This window comes from Calonectris borealis, chromosome 12 (assembly GCF_964195595.1).
Source record: "Calonectris borealis chromosome 12, bCalBor7.hap1.2, whole genome shotgun sequence".
NCBI lineage: Eukaryota > Metazoa > Chordata > Aves > Procellariiformes > Procellariidae > Calonectris > Calonectris borealis.
This window is the reverse complement of record NC_134323.1, coordinates 1,529,756-1,546,408: the sequence shown is the minus strand read 5'-3', so window position 1 is coordinate 1,546,408 and position 16,653 is coordinate 1,529,756. Positions and strand designations below refer to the sequence as shown.

Genomic DNA, 16,653 nt, shown 5'->3' with positions numbered 1-16,653 from the left:
AGAGCAGCTGTTAAGCTACAGTTTGGCAAGGCTTTCAGAGGATCCCTGAGAAACGCAGGTCATGCAATGTTCCGTCATTAGTCATGCTTTGTGACCACTTGCAGTATTGTTTACGGTTTCTTTAGTATCCTGGAGCAGAAAGCAATAAAAACCCAACCTATCTGCTGTAGGACAATGACTCTTTATGATTAGATTAGATTAGTAAGTGGGGGAGGGAGAAGCCCTAGCTGTCTTGGGGTCGCTGCCTTGCAGCGCTATGCCTGAGAGCCTTCAGGCCAAGTTGTACATGCCCCATGTGATGAGCTTTCATGCATTTTATGTGCCTCCCTGCTAAAAAGCCTTTCCTGATATCCAGCGGGCCATTGAAATCTTTCTCCCATGTCTCGTTTATCTGTGGCTGTACTTAAGTAACTCCAAAAGGAGGAAGACATACATTGTCAAAGTACCTGTAACATGGCTTTTGCCTGTGTGCTCCCCCCCTTGATTCTGCTTGATAGCTATCCATGGATGACTGTCCCAGAAGTTAGCTTCCGGGGCCTGGCTCTCCTCTGTTTTCTGAGAGAGGTCTTTGCTGTGCCTGTCTGAGACCGTACGTCCCAAAACCAGCAGTGAGAATGGTCTCTTTGATCTGCTGCTGCTGGAAGGAACATTTCCCCCTCACACACTCCTTTTGGCTTCTCTAAGCATATCCTAGCCTGGCTTTGTTCTCTTTATGTGAGTGTCGCCCAGCGCATATTGTGCTGAACTGGGTGTGGCTGGAGGAGCGAAGATACCGGCCTTGGTTGTCTCGGACATCAGGAAGCTGTAAGCCAACATCTCTCTCCTGCTGTGGATGATATTTCGATGCTTGTTGACTCTTTCCTGTCCTTTAATAGAAATTCTGCTCTTCTGTGAGACATCACTGACGTTTCTCAGTATCAACTAAAATTGTATTTCTGTGAATGTGAATTTCTGGAATATACCACACCTCAATTCAGTGGGTGACAGGAAGAGTGAGGCAGGGCGTAACTCTGCATGTGAAACTCTGACTGAACATCCACACTTTCTGTGTCCATCTCGCTGTGTGGGCAGACAGCAGCTCAAAGCAGGAGTGTAAAACATGTTCTTGCCCAAGAGAGTTTTGCTACGATCTTTGTGGAGGCAAGGTTGGGGGCTTGAGATAAGGTGCCATTTTACCACTTAATTAAAGCCCTGCCACCCCGTGTCACTGGCTGTAGCTTATGTAGAGCCCCCATGTAGTGCTTTTTCCTCTGAACTCCACCTGAGTGTTCCCAGTGAGCTAGTGCAGAGGCTGGTCCTCACCAAGGAGCTTGTCAGTCCTTCTACCTGTCTCCAGTCTCCCACCAGACCATCCTCTGTCCTAATCTCTTTTCCATGCCAAGTGGGCTGAGGGTGTTGCAGGTGACCAACTACTCCTGATTTCTGACATGTCCCATAGTCTGGTTCTCTTATTAGCTGCACTGAGAGCTAGTGAAGGTTAAAATGCTCTTGGAGGGGTCTGAGCATGCATTAACCATGGAAGCTGAAACACTTGAAGCTGGTCGGAATCTAGTAGGAGACGGGGAGGATGATGACAAAAGCTACTCTATTAAACAAGTAGTTGGAGGTTCCTACGAAAACTGCTGCCACCGTAATTAATCTAATCCTTTGGGCCTGGGAGGAAATGCCGGCATAGCCAGGACCCCTGCTATGGTCTTAGTACAGCTGTGCTAATGGAGGCAGATGCGTTCTTGTTGAGACCTGGCACAGGAAAGCAAGCGTTGCCCCTTCCACAGATGACAAGAGGCTTTTCCAGCTTCCCTGGCACTAGAAGACTTGCCTTGTAGTCGTGATTGACTGAGCCATGATTGTTTTTACTGGGATGAAGCAGGGACTGAATGTGAGTAAACGTGGTCTGGGCTTGTTTGAAGGAGACGGGAACTATCAGGAAGGATTATATAGTGGTGGTGGTGCCTCCGTGGCCTCGACAGGCACGAGAAGACCTTTGTCCTGCTACAACTCTCTTGTTATCGTAAAGTTTGAAATGCTGTCGCAGTGGAAATTTGAATGAGAAATTTCTCCTCTATCTTGTGCATGGTAACTCCTCTTCCTGGAGGGATGAATCCTCTGACAGCAAGATTTAAGTAGTCTCAATATGTAAAGTACTTTTTGAAAAAGTTGCTGCTTGGCCTCCGTAGAGGCCTTGGCATTTGGCCTATAGACTATGCATTTCCCCAGACTTCCCTGATGGATAAGGAAACAAGCAAGTTAAGGGGTGTAAATGAAATGGGGAGAGCCGTGCTGGGTTGTCTTTCCTGGGACCATCAGTCTGAAAGCAGGAGTTTCTCACATGTGAAAAGGGTCAATCTTGGGCTGCTCTCCCCAAACCTGCCTGTGGCTTTCATGCTGAACTGGATTGGGAGAGCATGGATGAGCTCAGTGTGGCTCCAGTACGCCAGGAGCTAAGCCTCTCTGAAGCCTTGTGGACAGAAAGGGCTCCAGGCACTTTACCTCGGTTCCTCATGTGTGGTTGACTTTGGCGAGGCTCCTTGCAAGTTGCAAATATCTTTCAGAGGGCAAGATCCATGGTAAGCTGGGAGTAGGAAAGAGGTGTGCTGATGTACCATGCAATGACCATATATCCTGGCCTGTTCCTTCATTGCAGGCTGAGTTAAAGAAGTGAATTTGGTTTGGTCCTGTCTTGCTTTGGTGAGAGTAATCCTGTGTATGGTCTTTCCTGAAAGCTGCTGTGCTGCATTAAGCAAACTTGCATGTGTTTGAGGGCAGATGGTGGAGCTCAGAAATGATCTGCTGTATCCTTGGTCTGGCACACCTCATGGAGATGCGTCTGTGTGAGGGTGCAGATGCTTGTATTTACCAGGAACCAGCTGCTTACTGCAAGGGACTTACCCTCAGTTCTCATAAACAGGCCCTTCTTGCTGTTCTGGAGATTGCAAATCATCTCCGTGGTGAGAGTTGCACAAACAGAAGGGAGGATAATGACCCTGCAGATTAAAGGGCAAAAGGAGGTTTCCTAGTACATGAAGCTTGTGCTGATTGCCCTGGTTCTAGATTCAACATCCCTGGAAAGATAGGCTGCAAACACAGAAAGGCTCTCTGCAAAAATAAGGGGGCCAGGAGGTGCGTTACCCAGCCCTGCAGCGTGGAGAAAAAAGCAGCACCTGTTTGAGGATCTAAGGTGTGTATTTGTTCATGGATGTGCCCTTTGAGCATATTTGAGAGGCAGTAAGCCCATCTAATAACTACCGAAATCTGCCTTTACCTGGCTCTGCTTACCTGCCTTTGATGTGGTTGAAAGGGAAACAGAGCTGCACTATGTCCTCCTTGTTAGCTTGGGAATATGAAGACCAGCAGCATCCTAATGCCTGACAAACGTGTGCGGAGCCTTAAGCTCCCTTTCTTCAGTACCCAAGTACACATGGGAAGCCTGAACCTCAACAGAGCTCCAACTCCAGATGTGCACAGCTCCTTCTGCTGTTCTAGTTCAGGCCTGATCCCGTTTGTTTTAGAGCAGCTCCTGCCAAGGAGCTTCTTCAGGTCTTTTCCATCATCTCACTTTTTAGAGTTAGAGCTCTAGCAGTGAGAGCAAGGGAGTGTAAAATCCCAAATATCCTGCTCTTCCAGCATCTGTGCCCCTTCCCTGTGCTGCTGAGGGACATTTGCAAAGGCGTCGTCCTCTGACTGAAAAAAAACCACCTCATCTCGCTTGATGTTTTTCAGGTTCTCAGCTTGGTTGGCTTATGGCTCAGCTGGTGGTGAAGGTGGCTAGAGCACCACTCCTGTTCTCACCGGGGACCCTTTTCCTCTCAGCTCCTTGTATTTACATGATGCCTTGATCCCTTACTAGGACCTTCTACTGGGAGAAGGCCCCCAGCCTTCCTTGTATTCCCAGTCTTCAGGCCAGCTGTGTCTCCCTTCTCTGGCTGGACTGGGAGAACTGGCAGGTGATCTTTCGCCTCTACTCAGCACTGGTGGAGACCTCACCTGGAGTGCTGTGCCCAGATCTGTGCTCCTCAGTGCGAGAGAAACAGGGAGATACTGGAGAGAAAGGCCACAAAGGACTTGTGTTGGTGGAACTTGTGCCGAGTGCCGTGGTTCCAGATTGAATGTCCCGTTACTGCAGTGCCAAAGACTGAAGCTGCTAATCCTGTATAACGTAAGCGGAGAACTTGGTTGGGGATGTCATAATATGGGCTAATGCAAAAGAGCATGTAGCTTGTGATGGCAGAGGTGTAAAAAAAGCTTGTGTGTAGTTTTGTGAGGGTGTGAATGAAGGTTGTGCCAAAGCTGCCAACCCTGTTGTTTTTGGAAGGGAGTGGGGCTGCAGAAACGTGACCCTTTCTCCGTAGTCTTGGCAAGATGGAGCGGTGCTGCTGGCAACGAAGCTGAGCTCAAGTCAGGCTATCAGCAGATTCCCCTTTGCTGGTGTCCTACAGTGCGTGCTTTTGCTCTACAGAGCATGGCAACGCGAGGAGAGCAGTGGGAATGCTGGAAAGACAACTGTTCCCAGCTATCTTGTGGGAGGATGTAGGGAAGCTGGAGCCAGGCTCCTCTTGGAGATGTGTGGGGTTAGGATGAGAGACAGTAGACAAATGGCCACGAGGGAAATTCTGAGTAGCTGTTAGGAAAAGAATTTGTTGTGAGTGTGGTCAGACACTGGAGCAGAGCCCCAGGGAGGTTGTGAGATATACATCCTTGCAAATAATTCCAAGTTCAGCTGGACAAAGCCCTGAGCAGCTGGAGCTGGCCATGCTTGGAGCAGGACATTGGGCCAGAGGCCTCCAGAAGTCCCTTCCAACCTAATACTCTTCAATGGAGATGCCCAGATAGTGTGGTTCAGCTGTAAATCACAGCCTGGGACTATACTTGACTCCCTTTTCCTAGGCTGGCGTGATAAAGAGACATTAAGGAGATGCCTTACTAGTTCTTTGTGGGAAGGGTGCATCTTTCTGGAGAAGTTTACAGAGACTGAAGATGTGTGCCTGTCTGGTGCCAGGTGCTGGTTTTTGTAGTATTTGTATTGTGACAGGCTTCCTCTTGCCTTCCTCCAGGTACAGCTACATGATTGACAACGTCATTCTGCTGATCACTGGGACCCTGCACCAGCGTTCGATCTCCGAACTGGTGCCCAAGTGCCATCCTCTGGGAAGTTTTGAGCAGATGGAAGCCGTGAACATTGCTCAGACGCCTGCGGAGCTCTACAATGCAATCCTGGTGGACACTCCCCTGGGTGAGCTGAGCCTTTCAAAATACCTCTCAACTGTGTGTGGAGCAGATGTCCGTTTCTCCCTCAGTCTAACTAGGTCCAGCTAAGTCTAAGTTGTGCTCCGGGAAGACAAAGCGTTGGGTAATGCACAGATATGGCTGTACTGCCTGTGGTGGCTGGGCTTGAGTTCAGGTTTATGCCTGTCCTATGCCAGTTTTACCTCTGGAGGATGGGCTAGCTCTCTGTATGCTTCAACAAATGTCCAAACCAGCACACTGGTGGTGCAGATTGCTGGGGAATTTGGTTTGTGTGAGCCAGGCCTCGAGCTGTCATGGCAATAGCTAGATCTGTTCTGCTAGATGTGTCCATTTACCAGCTCTTCTGGGAATCGTCACCTGAAATTAGGGAGGAATGAGAAAGTTTGAGTGGTCTTAGACAATGCGATCTTTTTAATAATTGTCATGGGACACATGGTACATGTGCTTCCTTAGTGAAGGGCTATCGGGTCCTCTGCTGGAATAAATCACTTAATTTCCAGCACTTCTAGTTGGACCATTGGGCAATTTCTTGTCGGCAATTTTTGTAGATAATTATAGAGATCTGCACATGCCCGGTCTTGTTCTGAGGCTGATAAAATTAGCTCTAGATCAAGAAAAGCTCTTTACATACCAAAAAACGCTAACCAGTAACAGCAAAAAAATCTCCAAAAGCCTTTTCAAGCTCATTGTATAGCAGGATCCTGCACTGAGGTATACTGTCTCAGGGCTACAAGCCTTGACCAGGAGGCGCATGACGCTAAAACCAAGTGTCTTATGAACAGTCAGACAGATATGTTCTTTAAAGATAAAAGGTATAGGAAGTGGTTCTGGAGAAAATATGGAAGTCTTTTTGCAGTAGCAGGAGAGGTAGTCACAGGAGACTTTCTAGGTTAGCATCTGTGGGCAAAAAAGTAATGAGGTACGCCTGAGTCAGTGATTAATCATTCTTTTGGGGTTGCTAGAAAGAACAAAACACTTTAGATCATCATATTGTCTTTGATAGAAATAGTTGTTTTTGGAACTGAAAGTGTTTTTGCAAATGCTCTCTGTAATAATGGGGCAAGTGAAGTACTTGTCATGGAAAAATGATTTGCCAGATAGAGCCCAGCAAAGGAGGGAAAACATGTCTCAAGAGGTCTGGGTTGCAAGGTAGGGCAACAACGCTGTGGGAGAACTGAGGCTCTGCATGCAGCTAAGTAGGGATAATGTGTGGGACGAAAATCCTCCTCATGAGTAAGCAGGTACCTTCCCATTCTGGGAATAAGATAGAACCAAGTATTTTAAAGATATTAGTTCTCAGAGACCGTAAAACTTCCAGCTGTGTACGGAGTGAAGATGCCCTGTTGCACTGGCGAGGTGGTTCTGGAGAACGCGGCTGGCAATTGAGGGTCTTTGCCTCTTGCATTCACGCACTTGTACGTGAGTGAGCTTTGCCTGCCTCCGCCCTGGCTAGGCTGAGGTCTTCAGACCTTTGCCCTGGCCATGCCCTTGAGGCTGTGTACCATCTAGTGTGGCATTTCTTCGGTAGGAGAACATGGGGAGTAGCTATGTTGCCTAAACAAGCAGGCATGCAGGCTCCAGTTGTTTAACTTGCACTCTTTCCAGTGACCACACGCAAAGAAACAGCAGCTCTATCTCCTAAAAGTACTTGAGTAGCTACGTGGCTTAGTAGGAATGCCTAACCCCAAATGGCTCTCATAGGTTAGCAGGGCAAAATAGGACTTGCTGTTAGCCTAATTTGGGATATTGGAGGGCCAAGAACTGAAATAGCTGTGTTCTCATTCCTCTGTTACTCTGAAGCAGCCACTGCTTAGCTATCTAGGCTAGCCAGTGAGTCCTGCAGTGAAAACCAGTCCTGGCACATTCTGTTTTCATTTTTGCCAGCCGTAGGGAGCAGTGCTCCTCCAGCTACGTGGCATTGGTCTCCCATGCTGTTGCAAAGAAACCTCGGGGGGGGTTAACCCCTGTTCAGGACTCTTTAGCCCCACAGTGCGGCTGCTGTCCGGGCCAGGAAGCTCGTGCTATAAAAGTAGTGCACGCCGGAGGTGCGAGCCTGCATCATACCCGGTTTGTCGCACAAAGCAGAGCACCAGTCCGTTCTCGGCATGAGTGTGGTGTCCTTTACCCACAGCTGGACTGCGTAAGCTGAGAAAGATCATATTTCTCTTTGTAGCAAATTCAGCAAAATTGGTTGCTGAGTGAGAGTTGAAGAAGTCATAAAAGTCCTGTCAATGGGTTTTATTGTGCTCTTGCTAACAAGTGAGTGGTACAACAGCCTTATGTTACGCTAGATGTACAAGACTCCTCTTTATCTGCAGCTTGCAGTACCCTGTGCTAGGTCTGAAATCTGTGTTCTTTCGGTGGCAACACCTTCTCAGACTCCCTCCCAGAGATTCTCTGGTAAAGTATATAAGGCTGAGCTTCCTGTTGCTTACCGCCAGCTGGAGAAATAAAAGGCCTCGGAAGAAGTGGAAGATGGGACTGATAGACTTGACCAGGGGAAACAGCTCCTGACTCCAACCGTGGAGTGTCATGGGTTGGAGGAGCTGTGGCATCCCCATGCCTCCTTAATCCAACTAAGGCATAGGAGGGTGAGGGAGAAGCACAGCACCAGCTTCCTCAGGACTCACTGAGTCTGCGAGCTGCTCTCGCAGATGCTTAAGCGCTGCTGCCATGCTGTAGCAGGCAATTTGGAAGCTGTCTTGTCACCTCTGAGTGCCTGCATCTGGGAACAGTTTGGGTTTTGCTTATTTTTAAATACAGGGTGCTCTGGCACTGATGCTGGGGGCTAGAGCTGAGAATTTCTGCTGAGAATAGGCTGGTGTGAGAGCCCCAAAAATGATTGTGGCCTAGGGAACCATGGTGGAGCCTGAGGTTTTGAGTCATGGCAATTTGGTGGCTGCTGAAGAGAAGGGCCAGGCCTAGGAGGGACAAGCTCAACGTAGGCTGTGCTTCTGCCTGCTATTGTTGAGGCCTCTGGAAAGTGCTGGGCATGGGTCTGGCTAGGGCAATGCTAACTCTGTCTGTGGCTCTGTTTCAGCTGCTTTCTTCCAAGACTGCATATCTGAACAGGACCTGGACGAAATGAACATCGAAATAATTCGAAACACACTGTATAAGGTAAATAAGATCTCTTTCCCTTCCCAGAGAGTCAACTTCCCTATTTATTCCTAGCATGACTACAGCTCTGTCTTGGGTCAGGAGGTCCGACTTAGGCTGACTTTCTTCAACCAAAGAGGAAGAGGGTATTTTCCTCTTAGAGTAGATTTAAAAATAAATTTGCTTTCCCTTTTTTTTTCTTCCCTGGAGTGGTGATAGAGTGAACGTGACCAAGAACTAGTTGCATCTGCTGGAAAGTAAAGATGGTGCTCTTGGAGGGGCCTGACATCCGATCACCCAGCTCTGCAGAGTCAGGGCACCAAAGCTAGGCAGAGTGACTTTTTTTGGAGCTGTCAGACTGTCAAGAGCCTGTGCAAGAGATTTTTTTAGAGGTCCTGCCTTTGAATAAATTTCTTCAGGCCCCAGGCAGGCAGGAGAAGGCTGCTCCTTAACCACAGGAGTTTAGATGTGTAGTTAACTGCATTCAAAGGGCTAAAGTGGCTTGATCTTAAACTTGGTTGAAGGACTTCCATGGGCTTGGCTCTTTGTCTTGACCCCTTTCCGAAGAGCCTTCAAGAGTCTGCTCAAGCCTTCAGTGGCTGTGGTTGAGGTTAGATGCTCTTGGTAGAGCAGCATAAAAGGTACAGCCGGGGTGGAGGAGTCCTGCAGGCACAGGGATGTGGAGGGGCTAAGGATCTCCTTGTCCTGAGCCTGCACAGGGAGCTGTTGTCTCCTCTGCAGGCCCTGTCTGGTTTTAGCTGGCAGTATCAAAGCATGTGTTTATGTGCAGGCTGTGGCTATCGCTCCATCTCGACTCTCTGGATTAAGGGTGGGATGCAGATTGTATCTGCCGACCTTGTTTTGGCTGGTCGCAGCCAGCCTGCAGTCAGTGTGACCTCTGCTTCCCAAGGAAGCCGTGGCCTGTTTGGAGAGGCAGAGAACAGATCAGGCGTGAAGGGAGGAAGGCAAAGGGAGGGGAGAAGGAGCTGCGTGTCGGCAGTCATGCCCAGCTGCGTGTGGCCTCTGGCATGTACTGATCTTTTGCTGTAATGGGGGGAGGTAAGCTTGTATGCATAAATACCTGCACCCGTGCAGGGTGCAGACCTCTGTGTGGAGATGAGGCAGGTGGGGGAAGGCAGGGAACAGAGAGCGCAGGGCAGACAGGTTGGAGGGGTGTGTGTGTGTGTGTGTCTCCTTGGGTCCCAGCTGCCACGTCCTTTCCCGTCTCCTTTTTGAGGCCTGATACTTCTTTGCATTCTGCTCTTCCTACCCCCAAATTGAAGCGTAGATGCCTGGTATCCCTTGGCTTGTGCTGGGACTGCTTCTTCCTAAAGAGCAGCCCCCGGGGAACATAGGGGCTCCGTCAGTAACAGATCACAAGGGTGAAAGAGGTAACTGCTGCTTACAGATTCTCACTTGAAGCCACCTCTCTCCCCAAGGACTGGAAAATGTATAATACAATGCAAATGGTCTTCATAGGCAAATGAGGAAAATAAAATCAGGTCTGGAATCTGCGCAGAGCTGCTCTGAGGAACAGAGCAGGCAGGTGCCTGGGATGGCTGCCTGCGTCCGGGAGGGCTTGGCATGGGAAGGAGAAGTGCTACCTCCCAGACCTACTGGAGGTTTTGTGAAGGAATCTGTGAGCATGTGGACAGAAGGTTTGAGCAGGATTTATAGGAGGAAAGCAATTACAAAGGTTTCTTGTTAGCAATGACAAATGAGAAGGTTCTTGAATGGAAATATGGTTAAGATGGGGAGCAGAGTTTAGACGTAAGCAGTCAGCTCTTAGTGTAGAGGGCGGTCAGCAGCCGAGTCCTGCAGCGGAGGCATGCTGGCATTATCTTCAGTGCTTGCTCCTATTTTTCCACATCTTTAATGGATATGTTGAAGTGAAGCTGCCTGACTGTTGGCCTTTGCTGGTGACCTTCTTGTGAGAACCAGCTGAAGGAGCTTTGTCAGTGGACAATAAAATATAGCAGGCAAATCAACATGGATAAATGTGGAGTGATGTATGGGAGAGGCAAGGAGGTAATCCTAACTCTGCTTGTACAGTGAGGGTCTCCTTGTTCCTCTCTACTACTAAATGAAATCTTGGGTTATGGATTGACCTAAGCAAGTGTCTCTCTACAAGGCAGTCTGTTCCTAACAGTAAAAAAGCAGAGAACTGCACAAATATCACTGTGCTGCTGCATACATCTGTAGTGCGTTTGTCTCATTCCTCTTCTCTCTCATCTCTGAATGTGAACAGCAGAACAGGAGAAGTTGCTAAGGAGGACAAGTTTAAAGGTTTGGGTACAATGACTTCTGTATGGGAAACTACAAAAACGGTTGGGATTCCTCACCTGGAAGAGGAGTGAATCAGAGCTGTGGTGGTAACTGCAGATAGTGTTGGAAAAGTCAACGTGGATGGACAGGCCACAGCTCTCCCTTCAGGCTGGAGGTGACAGACAAATGAGGCTAGCAGGATAAATGAGTGGGTTCACGGAAGTCAAATTCCATTAAGGGTTATTAAATGCAAAGAGGCTACCATTTCTGGGGTAAGGGTTTCAGGACACTGGAGAGTTTCTGTAAATTGCTGTCATCTGCAGCAGGGTCCATAGGGGAGGGTACCCAGTGCGGCTGTTTTACAGTCTGTGTTTCCATGGTGTCTGTGATACTGGATCCTCGTTCAGTGCTGGGTATTTAAGTTCACCTATTTTTGCTCCTAACGCCTTAAGGTTTGTGCGTGAACTCTGAGAACGGCAGGGGTAGTGACTGAACCTCTTACCCAGGTTCCCTCTTCTGTCAGCCTCAAGCGAAGTCCGTTATCCGTGTCCTTGGTCCTGTGGTAACTCTGAAGACTGGTGCTCTGTGCTCTCCTGCACTTGAGCAGTGGCAAGTGCTGGAGACGATGTTTCTTTGATGTGTGATGGTCACCCAGCAGTGTCCTTTTGCACTGTGTGGTAACAAATATTTACAGAACACAGAAATCCAGGTGCTTTCCTAGTGCAGAGGCTGAGGGTGTCCAACACGTGCATTCTTCGTCCATCTTCAGTCCTGGAGTTGTTGTGACAAAGCAGGGATTTGTGATGTCTCAGCATCATTTTATTCCATCCCTTTTAAGTGATTCTGGTTGCAGCTCTCTGTCCGGGGAGGTATTTTATCACATGATGGCTTCTTCTGAGAAAGTTTTTTGCTGAACAGCACTTTTAACCATGCACTGCCTTCATGGGCTCCCCCTGGGAGATACAGTCATCTTCCAGCTGGATTACGGTACATCTCCACAAAGGATTACGTTTCCTGGAGGCAGCGTAGCTGTGCCTAGCCTTATATGTTTTCTGCAGTGCTCCAGTTGGGATGGAGACCAAGCGGCTGCAGTGTGAAAAGAGAATTACAGAGAATGGCTAGCTTCCTTTACAGATGTCCTGTCTCATCTCTTGACTCTGCTTACACAGCGGTACTTTCTGAGCGTAGGTCTTGCAGCTATAGTTGTGTGGCTTGGCATGTTTGTGGAGGCCAGAGCGAGGTCAGGAAACCGTGTGAGACTTCAGTAAATGCTTTAGAGTTAGATGACTCAAAGGAGCAAAATAGGCTTTAACCTTGCTGCCTGGGGGTCTTGCCTGAAGTAGGCTCATGCAGTCACTCGAACAAACCCAACCACAGCCCTCCATGTCTCCAGATCCTGGGGGAAGCACTGACCCTCGTACGGGCTTGGTTCACGTGGGGTGAGAGTGCCCGTGCTGTGTTATAAAGCGTCTGGGAGCATCCCTGCTTGCTGTTTGTCCCCTACTGAATGGCCCTATGGGGCAGTAGATGAAGCAGTGTAGAAGAGTGCTCATCTGCCCTCTCTCTTCCAGGCTTACCTGGAGTCCTTCTACAAGTTCTGCAAGGTGCTGGGAGGTACCACGGCAGATGCCATGTGCCCGATCCTGGAGGTAGGTCTGGAAACCCCCGTAGCTGGATGGTATTGCTGTGATATTTACTGCTCTGTGCTCAGGCCCAGCTTGCCTGCCAGCATTAAGGATGCTAAAGATATTCTTCAGCATCCCCATGCACACTCTGCCTGCTCACTGGGAGACCTAGGAAAACACTGCCTGCACATGACTTTGGACAGATTTGGTTCTCCAGTCCTGATCTTGCCAGATGCTGACACATCTGTTGCCTTCGTGGCAACATCTTCATCCTCTCACATGGATAACGAGCAGGAGAACAACCAGAGCTGTTCAGTGCACGGCCCGTCTCCATGCCAAGGCTAGCTGTGGGATGTGCAGGGCTCAGGGGCAGTAGGTGAGAGAGACTCCTTGACCTGGGCAGGGTTCTGCTCAGTGATTTGGCTTGTGCCTTGGGGGGGAATTTCCTCACCTGACTGCTCCCCAGGCGTCAGCCATTGGGCGTACTGGGAGCCTGCACATGTAGCCTGCCCTGGCTGGGCACCGGATAGCTGTATGTGTCCCAGGCAGCTTGCTCATGCTGCCCTCTGATGTGGCTCTGTTCAGAGCAGCATTGGTATCTGCTGGCCTCTGGCAAAGATGCTGCATCCCAAAGTGAACTGCTCTTTTCCCGCAGTTTGAAGCTGACCGGAGGGCCTTCATTATCACCATTAACTCATTTGGTACCGAGCTGTCCAAGGAGGACCGAGCAAAGCTGTTCCCGCACTGTGGCAAGCTCTACCCTGAGGGCCTGGCTCAGCTGGCCAGAGCAGATGACTACGAACAAGTCAAAAATGTTGCTGACTACTACCCTGTGAGTGCTTTGGGGTGAGGGCTGTGGGGACTAGTGCAAGGACCTGCTCTGGATCAGAGCTTCTCAGGGATCTGGGGGAACTTGTGGATTCACAGCCTGGGGAGGGGGATGTCTATCTTCTGCTGTTACTGTTGGTCCTGTGCTCTGCTTGGCCCAGATGGAGTTGGCTTGCCTGCGATGCCGTTGGCTTGTTAATCGTGGGTGCCGTAGCAGAGGTGATAGGGAGACCAGGCGTGCCCTATGCGCCTTGTCCCAGGGTGTGGGGACTGCCCTCACCACCAAACCCTTGAGGTGTCGGTGTGGCAGCAATGACAGTCTCTCTTTGGCTGGTTGGGGGTGGAAACGTGTCTCCAGCGAGAAGTGGTGTGCCACATCTCCAGTCCTGGTGGGTCACTCTGAGCTCTGGTTCAGTTGCAGGGGAGATGCTGACCTGGGAGGACACGCTTGGATGTGTCTGAGTTCCTTAAGCTGCTCTTGTGCGTGGCTGGGGGCCTTTTTGGAGTCAGAGAGCTCAGTGTCCCCTTGCTGCAGCAGCCAGGGCACGTGCCAGTGTTTGTGGGCACAGGGGCCTGGCCCAAACACTCCGGTCTGCACTCGGAGGGGTCTGTACCCGATGCGTCCTCCTTGCAGACTCAAAGTGACGATTCGGCTTTGAGCTCTGCACGTTTCAGAGAGGGGTAGGATCTCTGACTGGACAAGCTCACAGATGAAATAAAGGCTTTCTCTGCCTTACAGGGGATTGCCTTCAGCCGGTGTGTGTGCAGTGCAGCCTCAGCAGCATCCCCTTGCCAATGCTCATGTGTACACAGGGCAGACTCTTGGCTTCTGTGTCCTCTGCTGACCTGGCACGGTGGCTGGGGTGTCTGTTTGACGTACAGGACCCAGGAACGCTGCTGAGCTTGGAGGGGTTTGGGTATATCCTCTTGTAATGTCTTCCCGCAGGAGTACAAGCTGCTGTTTGAAGGGGCTGGCAGCAACCCTGGAGACAAGACCCTTGAAGACAGGTTCTTTGAGCATGAGGTGAGTGAGCCCTGAGACAAAGCTCAGGGTAGCAGCAAGCTTGTCTGCTGCCCTGTCAGCAGTGCTGTGGATGAACAGATTTTGGGGAGAGGAAAAGGATGGTAGCCCTCTGCTCCAGCGAGGGAACCGGGGCCCGGCATGGTGCTCAGTCCATGTTCTCCCCCAGACAGATTAGAGCAGTGTGGGAGGCAAGTTTGGGGCTGCTGGTGTGTATTTGGTCCATCGATAGCAAAACCAGAGTGTAATTATGTGGGAAAAGAGGATTTTCAAATGTCAGAGCCTGTCCTGAGCCATGTGCTGTAGGTCAGAGCTGCCCCGAAGACCTAGAGAGGTGCAGAGCAGGATACCCGTACTGAGCCCCCCAGCCTGCTGGGGAAGTCATGGGACCTCCCAAGCTGCTCCACGCTTACCTTGACCAGCTCCTCCCATCTGAGGTGGACAAGTGACATGTCCTCCTCTGGGCCTTCCCCAGGTGAAGCTGAACAAGCTGGCCTTCCTCAACCAGTTCCACTTTGGAGTCTTCTACGCCTTCGTGAAGCTGAAGGAGCAGGAGTGCCGCAACATTGTGTGGATCGCAGAGTGCATTGCCCAGCGGCACAGGACCAAGATCGACAACTACATTCCCATCTTCTAACCCTGCTCTGCTCCTGTCCGACCCTCCCGCCCCTGGAGTCCGGAGGGACCCCTGTCTAACTCCCTGAGTTATCCCTTGCCCAGACTCCAGGGATGTCCCATCTGTGGAACTGGCTCAGATGAAGAAACTGTACAGTTGCTAGTTAAATTATTCACAAGCTGAAGTTTGAGTTGTGTGTGCTGCGAGGGGTCCGGAGGGACCGGTGGCACAGGCTTGGCCCTGTGTAGCAGGAGGGACACCTCCTGTTGTGTATGTAATAGTCTCCATGTTACTGTACTCATCTGCTGTATGCGCTTACGCTCGTAGAGCAAGCACCAGCCAGGGCGTTGCTGCCTCCAAGGGGTTCCCACTGCCGCAGAGGAACGCATCAGGTCTGCCCTGGCTGGGGGTCCTCTCTGTTAGTGCTCTGCACGCCTCCTAGTCAGTGTTGTTCCTGTGAGATTTAGTTCGAGTGTGATTTGTAGCGTAGCCCATGCTGCTGTGCAATCCCTGCATCCCCTGTAGCTAACCCTGACCTGGGAGAGACGGAGCAGCCCTGGCCAGGACTGGAACGGAGCCTGTGGGAACGTGGGGGCAGAGCCAGAGCGCTTGTGGAGCGCACTCCTCCCCGCTCCGGCAGCGTTTGCACTAGCGCAGCCTCGACGTGTCCTCAGAAGCAGCTCTCATCAGTCTCCCTCCTGCCCTGCAGCTTGAGAGGGCTCCATAAGCCGGCTGAGCTCCTTCCTCCCCTGAGGACCCACGGCTTGGAGTTTATTGTCACATCTGTGCAAGAGTCGGGGCTCCTTTTGGCTCTGCGGATGGTGCTGGACCCCTGCACCACCCCAGGGCAGACATCCAGGCTGGCGCAGCCTCCTCCCCTGCGCAGGGCGTCCGGGCTGGCCCTGCCGTGGAGCCCTACAGGCACAGCTGGTCGTTGGGCAGAGCAGCCCTTGGTCACCCTGATGAGCGCGGAGGGCAGCTGTTGGCAGAATGTCCCGCACCCTGTCCAGGCCCTGCCCGTCTGTGGTTAGGGGGTGGGAGCCAAGCCCTGGGCATGGCGTGGCAGCCCTCTTCCTTGCCGCTCTGTGTCCCGGCTAGCTCCCACTTGCACTCGAGGTCTGGGAGATGTCCTGTGGTGGTGTGGCAGCGGAGAAGCCCTCGCTGCTGGGAAACACGTGCTCGGTGCTGCTGCTGGGAGGGATCGATGGAGAGCGGCTCTGTCCCAGCTTGTGCTGTGGTCACCTCTGCAGTGTTTGTTATCCCGTGACCCCCTCCTCTCTACACTAATAAATATCTGCCTACTGCACTGTGCTCTCCCTGCTCACTTGGGTGCCTGCTCCCACATCCCCAAGAGCAGCCTGCATCAGCCACGGGGCCTCTTACCTGGGGAATTTGGTATTTGTAGTAGTGGAGCCTGGTGTGACTCCTGCATGATTTGGGGCACTTGCTTCTACCACAGAGAGGGGAGTCGTGCTGCCCGTTGGGGCATTTGCGCTCCAGCCCAAGCTGCGTGTGGTGCCTGGTCTGTGGCTGCAGCTGGGTGCCGAGCTGGTGGGTGCCTGGGAGCTGTACCCCTCACTGCTCCTGCAGCCCTGTGGCAGCGAGCCATGCGGTTAGGGAGCTGCGTGACACATCCCCTGGCTTTGTTAGCTTGTCCCCCTGTGCTTCCTGCATGGGGCTGTGCGTGGCACCATCACCCCTTCCATCCTTGCCCCAGCAGGGCCATGGAGTCAGAGCAAAGCAAAAGGACGCCATGGGGAACAGGGGGGAGAGAGTGCAAGCTCTTCCCCTGCTGCCCAGGGGCTGCTTCTCTGCCTATGTACACCCCTTTTCCGGGGCTGCCCCACGCAAGGCTCCTGCCACGGTGCTCAGTGCAGTGACCCAGCTCCTGACCAAGCATCGCAGTGCTGCACCGCGGAAGGAGACTGCCAGAGCCCAGTGGCATATCAAGAACA

The 16,653-nt window shown here is 51.3% G+C and overlaps 1 protein-coding gene across 4 annotated transcripts in view; it reads left to right on the top strand.

Moving 5' to 3' along the window:
• The window catches only part of ATP6V0D1 (ATPase H+ transporting V0 subunit d1), a 36,458-nt gene extending 20,454 nt beyond the window's left edge, over nucleotides 1-16,004 (top strand). For 2 of the 4 annotated variants that reach the window (XM_075160908.1, XM_075160909.1), the window contains exons 3-8: nucleotides 5,052-5,230; nucleotides 8,285-8,364; nucleotides 12,180-12,257; nucleotides 12,889-13,065; nucleotides 14,008-14,085; nucleotides 14,558-16,004. In XM_075160908.1, the coding sequence (XP_075017009.1) occupies nucleotides 5,052-5,230; nucleotides 8,285-8,364; nucleotides 12,180-12,257; nucleotides 12,889-13,065; nucleotides 14,008-14,085; nucleotides 14,558-14,719 (754 nt within the window). In that variant the 3' untranslated portion in view covers nucleotides 14,720-16,004. The other 2 variants (XM_075160911.1, XM_075160912.1) reach the window with 2 other exon arrangements.
• Nucleotides 16,005-16,653: the final 649 nt, after the last annotated feature.